At 43.1% G+C, this 14170-nt stretch overlaps 2 protein-coding genes across 7 annotated transcripts in view; both read right to left on the bottom strand.

Moving 5' to 3' along the window:
* Nucleotides 1-14170, bottom strand: part of MAML2 (mastermind like transcriptional coactivator 2) — a 409143-nt gene that overhangs the window by 393381 nt on the left and 1592 nt on the right. The window contains exon 2 of the mRNA XM_040257878.1: nucleotides 7247-8703. Within this exon, the coding sequence (XP_040113812.1) occupies nucleotides 7247-7765 (519 nt within the window). The 5' untranslated portion in view covers nucleotides 7766-8703. The remainder of the gene's footprint in view (nucleotides 1-7246; nucleotides 8704-14170) is intronic.
* The window catches only part of CCDC82 (coiled-coil domain containing 82), a 34454-nt gene continuing 32194 nt past the window's right edge, over nucleotides 11911-14170 (bottom strand). For all 6 annotated transcript variants that reach the window (XM_040257883.1, XM_040257882.1, XM_040257879.1 and 3 more), the window contains one exon: nucleotides 11911-13570. In XM_040257883.1, the coding sequence (XP_040113817.1) occupies nucleotides 13499-13570 (72 nt within the window). In that variant the 3' untranslated portion in view covers nucleotides 11911-13498. The remainder of the gene's footprint in view (nucleotides 13571-14170) is intronic.

Genomic DNA, 14170 nt, shown 5'->3' with positions numbered 1-14170 from the left:
GTGGAAGAGATATTAATTGATCTTGTTCTGAAGAAGGGTACTATTCAACCCATTTCAGAGAAATGTAAACCCGTCCCAGACAGCATCTCCATAGTAAACTCTTTAAGGAAACTGGATAATGTGGTATACTTCACTACCCATTTAAAATAAATAAAAAGAGAAAAGCCATATCCTTCCACAAAATATCCCTGACATCTTCTTGGAGGTAGAATCCTGAGTGGGGAAACCATGACTCTGACTTGCGTATATCACTTCTCACGTTAATAAGAACAACAGTTAAAAGTTACTGAGCCTCCTCTAGGTGCTAGGAAGTTACCTCCCTCACTCACCAACCCTATGTAGTTAGTCTAGGACTACCATTCCATTTTACAGGCGAGAAAACTGAGACAGGAGAGTTTAATTAACCAAGAAGTGGTAAGCCACTGAGAAAGGAGCTGTGATTTGAAACTGGATAGTCTCACCCTCACCCCAGATTTTTAAGTGCTATGCTTATCTTGCCTCCGTCAGCTGATGTTAAAACATTCCCACCCATTTCAGACTGTAAATTCTAAAAAGACAAAGGCTATATCAAATTGCTCATTGTGGATACATTCATTGTTTTGGTATAGAAAAAATTATTTATTGAATTAATAAGTTCCTCAAACTCTAAAGAGCACCCATGTTCACAATAGTGATAAGAAATTTCAGGACTTTTGCTAAAACCATTAAGACCCATGGGGACCACAGTGCATGTCAAATACTGTTATAGCCATTCCTTTGACCCTACTCTCTAGCTTTATTCAAGCCTCACTGAGAATGTGTAAACCTCTCTCTACATCCTCTCTCCAAGGAAACAGAACAGCTTTCATTCTTTCCACCCAACCCTTGGATACGCGTAGGAAAGAGCCAGAGCTGAGTGGTGGAGAGAGCCCACCGGAGCTGTGCTTGATATCTCAGCATCCTGCCTCGAATCAAGGCGGGAAGGAGTGGCTAGTTCTTCCCCTCGGCCATCCACTCCACCGGGAGCCATCCCTCTGCTCTGTGAACATGGACCAAATAGGGGAAACTGCTACCGACCGACCTCGGGGCAAGTAAGATATCTGTAACACACCGGCAATTAAAAAGCAAGGAAGAAAGCCAGCGCATCTCAAAGACCATCTGGACTCACAGCTTCTTATAAATTTCTGCGCATGATTTTTTGTTTGTTTGTTTTAATGAAAAGACCTTTTCCAAGTTAGTAAACTCATTTGTTGGAAAGGTCAGTTTACGCATCCAGAGAACCCACGGGGGCAATCCTGATTTGAGCTGGAAGGCCTAGCCAGCCTAAGAAGAGAGGTGTAGCTGGTTCTGCTTCTTTTAGCTTCTCTTCTGCGTCTAGCAACTGTGCTTTTAAAACCATCTCCTTTCGATGCCAAAGGCCATGTCACACTGTATATAACTCACAGTGAATGGGAGAAGTGTGTAAATAGCAAGGCATTAAGCAGCTCAAGGGACTTGAAGATAGGTAATAGAGAACACTTAGGCAGTGCGCGATGAGAAGAGGCTGCTGGAGGGGGAATGTAATACTTGTCTTCAAGTATATGAAGGATTGTTATTGCTTCAGAGACACTGACTCCTCTGAGCCTTCCTTGCCAGACCATTTCCCAGGGCCTCTGATACACTCTTCCCTGGTGGCTCAGATGGTAAAGAATCTGCCTGCAGTGCAGGAGACTTGGGTTTGATCCCTGAGTTGGCAAGATCCCCTGGAGAAGGAAATGGTTACCCACTACAGTATCCTTGCCTAGAGAATCCCATGGGCAATCCAAAATAGCAATATCACACAGGGCCACTTTTAAGAAAAGAAACATCCCTGTCCATCCTTGAACAGAGCACCTCCAAAGACAATAGTGCTGTGTTAAGATCATGTCTGCTTATATTGATGCCCATAGTTCCAACCAAACAAGATTTTATACTTGAGACAGATTATAACAACTATCCAATTTGGGTTGCTACTGAGCAACAGATGAAGATACTCATGCCCCAAAAGAAGAAAATTATTTCCCCAAGCTCACACAGGTAGAAGATGTGAAGTAGGGATCACACAAGATTCAACTAGAAAATCTATGCATGAAATTCTTCTACTTATCAAATCTTTAAACCTCAGTTGCCTTATTTGTAAACTAGTCAAATGTTGCTTACTCACCTCTCTCTTTTTTTGAGCATTACATAAATATATAATAACAGTGTCTGGATATTCTAGGGCTGAATACATATTTATTCTTCTCTCTCTGAATTTCTTTATCAGTTTTGGTCCATTCTACCCAGTTAAGCATTTCACTGTTACTGTGTTAACATGGTCTTGATCTGCCAACTAGCCTATAAGTAAGAAGGGACTAGGTATTTAGCTGTATTTCCCTATTCTCCCACAGAACCTGTTAAAGTGTGAGGGGAATCATCATGAAAATGCAGAAGAAAGAATTTAGAATTGTTTTCATTAAACATGATCCTACCTATGAATGTATAAAAGAGACAGGATTAAAGCACAAGGAAGTAGTGGAGTCTACTTGGAATGGTTTAGCTGCCATGCATAGCAGAACTGGATGTTTTATTTTTTTCTCCCAAATTTCCCTAATAAGCTCTTGGAGATTAAATAGCAGGGCTAAACACACACACAACAACAACAACAATGAAAACAAAAACAGCTACTCAAGCTACTTCATTTGAAAACCCATGTTTGTCTTGTAACTTAACAAAAGGTTTACCGACATAAGGGAGTCATACAGCATCAAACTTTAAGGTTTAGAAAAACTTGATAAACATTACCTAGTAATGACATTATTTCAGAGAAAACAGAGGCCTTGTATAAACAAACATTGACCTAAACAAGCAATATGTCTTGGTGACATAATTATATTACTCTGCTGGCAAAACAAGCTTTCTATCCATTTTTGATAAAGGATTGTACCAACTTCTCTCTCCACTTGAACTCTTTTGCCTTTGTGAGATCTTATATTTACTGGAAAGAAGTCAGGAAGGTCCTGGATAAATAAGAACTCTTTCTTTATTACTTTGTTCTGGAAAACAGAACAAAAATAGGTCAGTTCTTAAGGAAATGATGGGTGCATATATAAATAATGTAAATACTCCTATCACTGTCCCAGGGAGGATATTCATCACATAGACAGCTACAGACTCCCAGATCTGGCCAATGAAGTGTTTCTATTCTCAGCCCCCTTCCCACGCACAGCCCTCCAATTCTGAATTGTCAATTGGAAACTTGATTATTATCAGTTAAAAATAACTGGGGAACTCTGGCAATGATTTAACTTGTTTGACTTTCTTAAGCTAACAATTAACATTTTAGACTATTGTTGACAAAATACTTAACTTTCCTGTGCCATTTGTGCAAACGACTTTTCTAATATTCCTGACACACTCTGACAGACACACCTTTCTGAAGCTGCTTAGGTCTGTGCAGGGGCCATAAAAGACCCTAAACACTTTCACACCGTTGCACATTTTAACTAGGATTTCCTGGGACCTCTGAGAACGCTTAAGTACACTGATATCTCAGTTTTATCTTGACAGCACTGAATTTGAAATATAATCCCTCTATTTACAATAAAAGCTATTTCACTATTTAAAACAGACACTGAAAGCTTAAGTACACTTTTAATCCCTGGAAAAACTGGTATTATGATTCCTTGTTTAGCATTTATAATTAGTAATACTAGTAATAATGCCTTGCATGTCTGCAGTGCTTAATTTTTTCCAAAGACTATCCAGAAACACACACATTCATTTGTTTTCTCAACAAGCCAGGGCAGCATTATTGTTCTGTCTTGCAGATGACTGCTAAGTAACTTGTCCTGGGTCATCCAGCTGGTTAGTGATCAAGCAGGCCCAGAACCAAGGATACAGATTCCTTGTCCGATCTGTTTTCTTTCCTCCACACTATGTTAGGGAGAAGATAATCTCTGAAGCCAAAGATGACTTGGAACCACTTATCTATCTATCCTAGCAACACAGTCTAAGCAACAACAACAACAAAAAGGAGCCTGTCTCAGGCAAAAGGGAAAGATTAATAATGCACCACGGAAGCTCTAAACCTTTCTGTCCCATGGACCAGCAATTATTCAGTTTCACAGTTCATTCAAAGATTCAAACATACTTCACCAGGAAATGATTTAGTACCGAAAGCCTGCTCCAAGTGGTTAGAAAGGCAGACCTGCTTAAACCCTTACAATCCAGGCCCTCCGAAAGGCCCTGTTCCTGCCGTCTCTGCAGTAAAGGGGCTTCCTCTGAACTTGTACTTGAGCTAAATGAAGAAATTGGCTGAGTAAGGGCTGCAGAATTAGGCTATGTGGACAGAATTAGAACCGGCTTGGAGGTTATTCTGACATTGTTCTGGAAACTTAGGCTATTGTAAATCTCAGACATTGTACATGTCTTGCAGTATCACACCCCTCAAAGTCAACAATCACCTAAAGAATGGAGGTTCTCTTTCCACTCTCACTGAAAAATTACTGACTCTACACAAGGCACTGTATTAGTAGGTATGCAGGATACAGACCTCTCATCTGAGGGCACTGTGTATATTCGATTTTAGATGATCAATATTTTCTCCCTTTCTTCAAAGGGCATTTATGGCCACTTAGGGCATACGAATAAACTATTAAAGGGATATCTTCCACACACCGAGACAGAGATAAATCTGGTTATGGACAGAGCAGTAAGAAAGGACACCCATTCTGTGCAAAGGCTCCTTTAAATGGATGGTGTTTCTGAAAAGAAGAGGAGCCCGAGTGAAGTGAGACCAGCAGATTTAACTGGCTTAGTGAATCACTCCCAAAAGCCCAGGCCTCCCCTTTGGACACAATGTTATCAGGTTAATACAGTACTTGCATCACCATCTCTGAGTACTATGCTGAGTAACAAAGAGCCAAATTTAGACGCTAAAATGGAGAAGGGAATTTCCAATAACCAAAAGGGGGGTAGTGGATCACCCCTTGCCATGGCACAGGTCTGTAGTGAAAAGCCACCATCAGAAATACACTGGTCTTTTCACTCCTTACAGGCACAGCACATCTCATCAATCCTCATGGCGCCTGCGGAGGGAGCCCCTCTAAGGGGGTGTTTCAGGAGATGACTGATAGTGAGGAGAAAGAAAGTAGATTCCCCTTTAGAAAAGGAGTTACAGAGCAGCTACCTCTGGCTTCTTATAGCACTAAGCCTCCAGCCAGGAAAGGCCAGACACCTCCCAGCATGGACACTGCTGACATAAAGTTACAATCACCACTGAAGTTAGTTTCACTTCGCATCCCCAAAACCCCAAGAAAAAGGCTTCCTTCCAAGGGGGAGGAGAGCAAAAAAAAAAAAGAAAGAAAGAAAGAACAAGGCCATAAGCAGACACCTTCCTTGCAGCCGCTGGGATGTGAAGGCCACATCCAGTCTTGGCACCCAGGACAGAGATCTGTCTTCTCTGGGGCTGGGCGCCTAGTTCCCTGTATCACTCCCAGAAACACTTACCAGGAGACTGTGAAGCATACAAGGCTGTATTATTGGGAGACTTGCAGACAGATTATAAATTTACTGAGGACAATCAAGGCATTTAGATGCTTTTGGCCGCAAATGCCAGTGACACACACACACACAAACCTCATTCTTCTTTCCATTCGAGTGATTCTTTACCCATTCCCCCCCTCCACCCCCAGCATCTTTCTTTCACGAAACAAACTCCCACTGCTGTCCTAGGGAATTCCAGAGAGAGGTGAGGATATAGCAGGTGGAAAGGAATGGAAATTAGGCCTGGAAGCATGAAATAACCCCACAGGCTAACTGTATCCAAGGATGAAAAACAAACATTGAGCAGTTTAACTGTTAGCTGTTATCTCTCGTCTGGAATTGGCACCAGGAAGTTGCAGTTCTAGGCATCCCAGGCAAAATATGTGTGTGTGGTGGAACAGAACAGAACCAATTCAGCCCCCAGGCTTTCTAGAAACTTCACCACCAGAGACCCAGGCCAGGGATAAGGAGGAGCCACAGAGAAGCTTGCAGGGACCTGGCTAGAGGATGCTCTCCCCCCAGAGCTCCTTCTCAAGCTCCCTCCAAGAAAGAGTTAGACCCAGTGCTTTCCTCTCCTTTGGGCTTTTTGAGGACATTTCAGCTTGGATGTCCATTTCCTGTTGCTGACTTTCATTAGGGCTGTCTTGGGCACATGGGAGCTGTTCTGCGAGTGGACACAGGATTTCCGAAGCCCCATGGAACTCAGAAACGGAGGAAGCTTGCAGGGCCACAGGGCCTTGGGGCTCCACCTTCTACCCAGAGGCCATGGCCCCAGCAGCTTTGGGGGGAAAGCCTGCACAGGCCGGGTGATCACCTGACCAGGGCTGGCACCAGAAACCAATGAGTCAAGGGCTACTCCCTCTGGGGTGGGGTGTGTCTGAGCCTCTGAGGAAGAACTTCCAGCCAGAAGCCTAATCACAACTCTCAGGTCGGGTACTCTGTCGCCAGGAGTGGCAGAGGACAAGGCACTTTCTAGGACGACAAACTGCGAACAGCCTCTTGGCGCCTGCACACTTTAGTGAAGGCTGCAAGTCAGCACTCTGATTGCAGTGCCTGCGGAAAGAAGCTAGGTGGGGACAGTGGGGGAGTCTGTAAGAAACCAGGGAGCAGGCCTCTCAAAAAATTCCCTCACCTGTCTTGGGGAGAATTCCCCAAGTTTTTGAATGAGGGAGCGCTCAGGGAACTTGCTCTGTTAGGGATGACCACTTGTGTTCTCTTTACCCAAGGAGAAGGGGGCACTTCAAAGAAGGGAAGGGAAATGGGAGAAGAAGGAAAAGGCTTGGCTAAAGGTCAGCTGGACTGGCTGCTAAACAAATGCTTTCAGGCTAAGCATGGCTTGTTGGGCCTAATCAGCGCTGGCCTGCCAAAGTGAGAGGCTCCTTGAGGCAAGGCCTTCCTTCTCCAGTGGCTCAGATCTTGCCCCTTGGAACCAACCTTTCTGCAGTCTGCGGACCCCAGAGAAAACTCTGGGAAACTCAAGTTTCTTACCCCTTAAGAAATACTCTACAGGTGGAGGAAAACCAATGCCCAAGCAACCGCAGAACTTGACGAGGAAGGGTTTAACAACACGGCACCAACCGGACGCCCAACGGCCTTTGGGGTGGTCAGGGCCACCGTAGCCCTCCGCACGGTCTTCCACTCGGCATCAGGCCGAGGCCAGCGTCCGGCCTGACCGAAGGCCACAAGACCACCGCCGGAATGAGGAGAAAACCTGGGGTCTTACCGCAATGAGGGCCGAGTTCCTCTGGTCCCCTGGGGTGGAAGCCGGCGGCTGGGGCTGGGGCTCGCCGTCGATCCCACCGCTGCCACCACTGCTGCTACTGCCCCGCAGGTGCTGCTGGTGGTGATGGTGATAGTCCGGCGGGGGCGCTGGGGCCGCGGGCGCTGCCGTCTGGGAGGCCGTCGGAGGGGCGGCGGGCGCCGGCGGAGGGGCTGTCGCGGTGGCAGAGGAGGCAGTGGCCTTGGTGTGCTTGCCGGCCTTCCTGGCCCCCTGGCCGTGCTGGACGAGGCTCAGGAGCTGCAAGGTACTCTCTCTTTCCCGGTCCGAGCTCTCGGCCCTACCCCGTTCGTAGCGTCCTTCACAGCTCAGGTGGTGCTGACGGCAGACTGCGATGCGAGCTCGAAGGCGCTCCACGATGGCACTGTGCACTCTCGGGGTGACCGAGCCCCCTCCAAGGAGCCCCGCCCCGGGGGCCCCCCCTAGCCCTCCCGTGGGGGCCTGCGGGGGCGCTGTGTCCCCCATCTTACTGGACACAATGATTGCTGCCCGTGGGATGGTGAGGTGGTGGGAAGCTATAGCCGGTTAGCACAGGCAAATCTGCTTTTGACAATCTGCGCTCAGAGCTCAGGACCACATGAATAGAAGTCTTCAGAGGCTGGGGGCGGTGGGGCGGTGGGGCGGTGGCGGGGGGGGGCGCGTAGTGGAGAAGGTATGGGGGAGGGGAGTGAGTAAAAAGAGGGTGAGGAGAAAGAACACAAACCAATGGCAGAGGATAAGTTGGAAACAAACCCTGATCAACTTGCTCTAATTGTATTTGACAGCTCTGGAGAAGTTGGAGAGAGTTAGTGGGGATTCCCCCTGCCCCCCACCCCCCACTCACCAAGCTGACAAGAGGTACTTTGTAAACACAAGATCTGGGGGTTAGAGCAGGAATTCAGGGATTGTCAAGCAAGAGACAGGAACAGACAGCAAAGGGAATTGTGAGAGGTATTAACAGAGAGCTGGACTCCCCCGTCACCTAGTTGTTTCCGAAGATTCTTTTATGGGGATGTTTCTGCAGAGGAACCCACATCTACCATGGTCTCTGTAACCCACGGCCTTTACTTTTCCGCAATTTTTTTTTTTAAAGTGCTGTTTCAGAAGCTTTCTGAAGTCAATGTTCAAAACGTACAAAAATCAAACAGAGATTATCTTTTGGCTTTTAATTTTTCCTCCCTTTCCCTTTGCTCCGGTGTTTTCTCCTCTTTGGGGGTGCTGTAGGATGTGGTCTTCTCCCCAAAGAGGGAGACAGCTTTTCAATTGTTAATGTCAGTAATTGGACTTCTGGACCATGCTTTTTTCTTCAGCTAATCCAATCACCGGTAAAATCCTCATTCCCTCTAAGGTTTCCCAGCCTTAAATGAAAGCAGTCTGAAGTCACTAGCCACTGAGAGAGAGATCCTTCAACACATTTTTTTTTTCTTCTTTCCCGCTTACGTTTCTAGTCCTCACCCCCGGCTCGATTCTAATACAGTATCAAGAGAGACAAACTCTTCCGAGAGTAATTTACAAACGATGGTCAAACTTACAAACTTCCAGTAAATTGCACCGAGTCATGTCCAGCCACTTTTCTGTCCACTTTTGTACATTCCATCCCCGGCCAGTGGATCTGAGGGTCTGGACTCGCAATAAGCAATGTGGTTCTATCTCTTGGATTGCTCCGCTTTTAGAGATGGAAAAGAAAGTAGCCGGTCTTTTCCTTTCTCTTTTTCCCGTCTGTTGTTCGCCGCTGGGCTGACACTGGCTCCGCCGCTCGGAGTCACGGCGATACACAGGCTTTCATTGTGCTCCGATAGGAGAGGGAGAGAAAGAGAGAGAGTGAGACAGAGGGAGAAAGAGAGCCAGCGAGCTGCAGGGGGGTGGGGGACGGAGGGCGGGGGAGCTCTCGCCCGAGGCTCCCTGGTGGAAGGCGGGTGCCACTGCACGGGCGAGCGAGGCGGCCGGCGCGGGGAAAGGGGAACGCAGAGGGCCTCCCAGCGGCAAGAAGTGGAGGATCCCGAAGCCTGCGCATCTCGGCGTCGGCGCGCGCAGCTCGCACTCCGGCTCGGCTCGGGCAGGAGGGCGGTACGTTGGGGAAATTCCCCAACCTCTACCCGACTACTTCACCAGCCCGAAATGGTGCAGAAATTCCCGGCCAGTGGATGTATTTTCCCTGCCAGACCTCCGTTACGCTCCCCGCCTCCACCCCTCGAGGATATCACTTTCATTTTTCAGTATGTTGTCAATGACACCCCTGGGCACTCTAGCGAGAGCTGGGTAAACACGGAGGAAATGTTCCTGGGTGTCAGAAAGGGAGGCGTAGGGTGTGTGCGCATTGGGGGAAACGGAGGAGTGGGTGAAGAGAAGAAATTACATCGTTAGCTCCTAAAGGGCAGGCGAGTGTCCACCTGCTAGCCTGTTTTGTCTGTCTCTGGCTAAGTCAATCTCGGTGATCATAAGCAAAATCAGTTAAGAATAACTAAAATATTCTATCACGATGAAATTACAAATATCAGTTCTCAGAAAGAAAAAAAAAAAAGATTTTTCTGAAAATACAAGATTCCCTATGACAAACCTCATGCAAGATCTGGGGCCTTCACGGTAGTCTGTTTACATATATAACGAGGAAAATCATTATGCAGCAGTCGAGTTTCAAGTTCACTAACAAAACAAACACATCTCTGACACACACTGTTGTCTCATCTTCAGATAATCCTACCTTTAAGCTCTCAAAATGCATGTTGGATTCTGCTGATTACCATTTATGGAGGATAAAGTAGGCACAATATTGTTCTAGTCAGGACCATATAGTCTGTTATGCTCATTTGGAAGTCATTTGGATTTGAGGTGTCAAGCAATGGGGCTTTGTTAATCTAAACCACCTCTGGCATCTCAGTTACAAGGTCCTGCTTCAAACTGAGCTGTGGATAGAAATGAGTAAGATCAGTGCAAACATTTATCTAGTTTAGTTCTCGATAGGCTGGCCTACATTAGTTCATTTTCACAAATTCTAGAATGTTATTTTGGGATTTGGGACAAGTGCATTCTGATGGAATGTAACTTTTTTTTTTTACTTTTCATTGGAACATACTGCTGTCTGTCCCTTCCAAGGCTAAGTTCCTCATCACTCATGGAGAAAAGCAGAAATATCTTTTTTAGGTATGCAAATCTGAAAGAACTCTCTCATGAGGTGTCATTAAAAAGGGAAGGGGTTCTGATCATTTTAGATTGGTTTTTAAAAAGGTGTATTCATTAGACATTACCTCGAGTTACTATCAGCACTTTATATATTCAGCAATCACACTTGATAAGAGAAAAACCTTAATAAATTTAAACACTGTTCACGCTACAAGTTCTGCAGTAGCATGGATTTTGATTAATAACAGAGTTTTTGGTCAAAGCTGCTATTTCTAAATGATATAAACTTTTATTTCTAAGCTAGACAAGGACACACCTTAAAAACTTGTCCAGCAACAATTTAATAAATTTTCCTACTATATTCTAGTGATGTAGGACACTCCTTTACAGCGTCTTTTGTACACATTTGCCCTTTACAGCCATTTAAATTCAAGCTGACATCATTATCATCCACCTCATTTCCATTCATGTCATTACTAATTATTTAGTCACTGTTTCAGGCACAGTACTTTGCATAAATCTCCCTCCAATCCAACAATCCTGAGGGAGAGAATTATTAACTCCATTTATAAATGAGGAAACTGAGGCTTATTGAAAATAAACTATTTAACTAGTAAGTAACAGATCAGGACTCGAACTCAAGCCTGATTTCAAACCTATCCTTTCTTAACCACTGGACTTGCTGCCTCAGTATCAAGGGTGAAAAGAGTTACAGGGAAACCAGACTATACCCAGAATAGCTCAAGGGCTGCAATTACACCTCAATCAACATGCTGGAGTCTAAGCAAGTCCTATAATACCTCCAAGAAATGAGTAGTGAATAGAACTACTCATCTGAGTATGAGAGCAGACAAGTGAGAAAATATGCTCAATTATATCCAGCTGCCAATAAAATAAACATTTTTTTTCCTTGTCTTCCCCTTTTATGGAACTATTCCCTCGTATATCCCTAAAGCTTCTGTAAGGGCGCTATGAATTTTTTTTTAAAGCATTAGTTCCTTTTTATTTGTCCATCTGTCTTCCTCATCTTTACTGTTCATAGCTACCTAACAAGGCATTTAATACTATAGTGATAAATGTCAAGATCTCAAAAGTTCACAGATATGTGAGACTTGTAAGCTTATAAACTATTGTTATATAGAATCAGTGATATCAGTGATGATGATAAAATAATACAGTAAGTCATAATACCTACTAAAGTTAATTCTGATTTTTCAACATTCTGTTTTCTTCTTGACTATTTGTTTTTGGCCCCCTGATCCACGCTAATTCTCATTTCCTGACAGCCTGTCTCTTTGCAGTTCTTTTGGTGTAATCATGTACAAAAAAGTCTCTTGTACTCTCCAAACACCTACTGAAGAAGCTTGCTCGGTTGCAGTGACCTCAGACATCAGCAAAGCTACTTATCAGCATTTCCTGATCAACAGTCAGAATACTGTTCTAACAAGAAAAATGTTTCAAGTCATTAAGAGGCATGACCTAGGAACTGAGTCAGCTGCCATTACAAGCCCTTAAAGTCATTAGTGCTTTCATTTTTATAAATTAAGTGAATGCTATTTATTAGATAAATACTTTTAACTTTCAGTTGGTACGTTCACTCTTCAGTTGGTTCAAACTTGTCTGTAGTGTCACATACGAGAAATGATGCTCCCAAGGTCTTCAGAGATACTTTAGAGATCATTCTTTTGTTTTCCTTGGACTTCTTTTTAGACAAATCATTCATGATCTTCACCCTTCCCAATTTGCCATCACTTTTCCTCTAAACTCTGCCCTATATCTTTTTGGACACTATCACTGTATCTTCAACTTTCAACTGCAACTTCATATAGCTAAGGATTATTTCCATACAACAGACAAATAAGAATAGAGATGCATGATTAAAAATTTCCATTTCATACTTTTAAAAAAGGTATGCACTCTTCCCATGGAAAGTCAGCATCAGTATTCTCACAGCTTTGTAAGTTCTACCTGTTTTGTTTACAATCGTAATAGGGATGACATTGGAAAATTAATTGTAGAAAATATTAAATCTCTATGTAAGGACTTAATAAAATGCAATTTTTAATGTATATAATGAAGACCATTCCATGAACCACATTAATAGATGAAGTGAGGTTCAACTGACACTTGAAAAAACAAGGATCTGAAATTCACAGGGAACTAGACCCTACCAGAACAGCACTTTTAAGAATTAAAGATACAGAATAGCCAGGGTCCATTTGTTCACTCTGAAACCATTTTACTTTATTCTAGTAAGGGAAAATTTAGAAGTGCAATTTAGAAGCAATGCAGATGCCAAAATGTGACTTTAAACTATTTTTGGCAAAATTTGTCTCTCTGAGATCTTTTGATCCTAATAAATACTTATAGGGGAAGAGTAATGGATAAAAATAAATAAAATACATCTTACTCATTTACCTGTAGACAAAATTGGACAGGAAAAAGAAAGAACATTATGACCTATGCAAATACATATCATGAAATTATTCCTGAATGTGAGGACTGGAAGACTTTGCAGGCCTGAAATATATTTGTAAGGGACACTTTGGAAAAGGGAAAAGAGCACTCCTCTACTTGGAATGGGTAAGCTATAGTCTGATTGTGATGCCAGAGAATTTAGTTGAACATAACACTGAGGCTTCTTTCATGGCCCACTGATTTAGATGTTGATGGCAGTAAAAAAATGTTAGTGAAGATCATTTAATACTACAAAAGGATCACAAGCAGATCTGGGCAGGAATTCAGCAATAAATATACATAGATGTTAATCTTAATAGATTTTTAAAATACATGGTTTTCTAATAAACTGACAGGACATGAAGAGCTCATTTACTTGATAGTCATCTGATATAAAGGCATTGTTATGTAACTTTTAAATACACTTAAAGTTAGGCTTGTGTATTCTATGTACAGTAGATAAAAGTTTTATTAGACTGCAGAGTGTTGTTTCATGGAAATTAAGATGAACATGTTTCACACAAGATATTTTGCCATGAAGCTATACATAAAACATATAAATAGGTCACATGATACAGAAAAACAAGACTTGTGATCTTCACATTTACAGGAATTTACAAAATCTTCTCTGAAGGAAATGTGTTAAAATTCAGTCAAACTTCTCATTTTGAAGTAATCCGCAAAATCGAGATATTCTTCAAGTTGATCATATTTCTGTGTATATAATAAAAAAGCTAGTTATTCTACTCAAAGCAGTGAAAATAAACTAGGCCTTTTCAATCTACAGACACAAATAGGAACAAGTTTATCTCATGGCAATCATGAACAAATATCTTTTTATTATAAACAGGGACTCAATTTCAAATAATCATTTCTAATTCATAGAAAGCATTGGTAAGAGATCAAAATGAACATTATTATTAACTTCATAACTGTCTGATAAATTATGTTTTCTATTATCATATTTATAGTAGAAGTATAACAACTTCAAAAACTTATTCAAGAAAAAATTGTTAAACACATATCAAATACTTTGCTAATGCACACACATGCTAAGTTGCTCCAGTCATGTCTGACTCTTTGCGGCCTTATGGACTGTAGTCCTCCAGGCTTTTCCATCCATGGGATTCTCCAGGGAAGAATACTGGAATCGGTTGCCATGCCCTTTCCATTGCTTTCCCTGCCTCTAAGGAGAACAGAGTTCACAAATGACAACCAATAACAAGGGGCGTAAAGAAGTATAGACACTGCTATGAGGGTTCTGAAGAGAGGTTATGGTTAGCTGAGGTGACCAGGAAGAGTGGCATTTGAGCT

This window comes from Oryx dammah, unplaced genomic scaffold, assembly GCF_014754425.2.
Source record: "Oryx dammah isolate SB20612 unplaced genomic scaffold, SCBI_Odam_1.1 HiC_scaffold_17, whole genome shotgun sequence".
Taxonomy (NCBI): Eukaryota; Metazoa; Chordata; class Mammalia; order Artiodactyla; family Bovidae; genus Oryx; species Oryx dammah.
The sequence above is the reverse complement of the archived record's forward strand: the minus strand, read 5'-3'. Positions and strand labels throughout refer to the sequence as shown.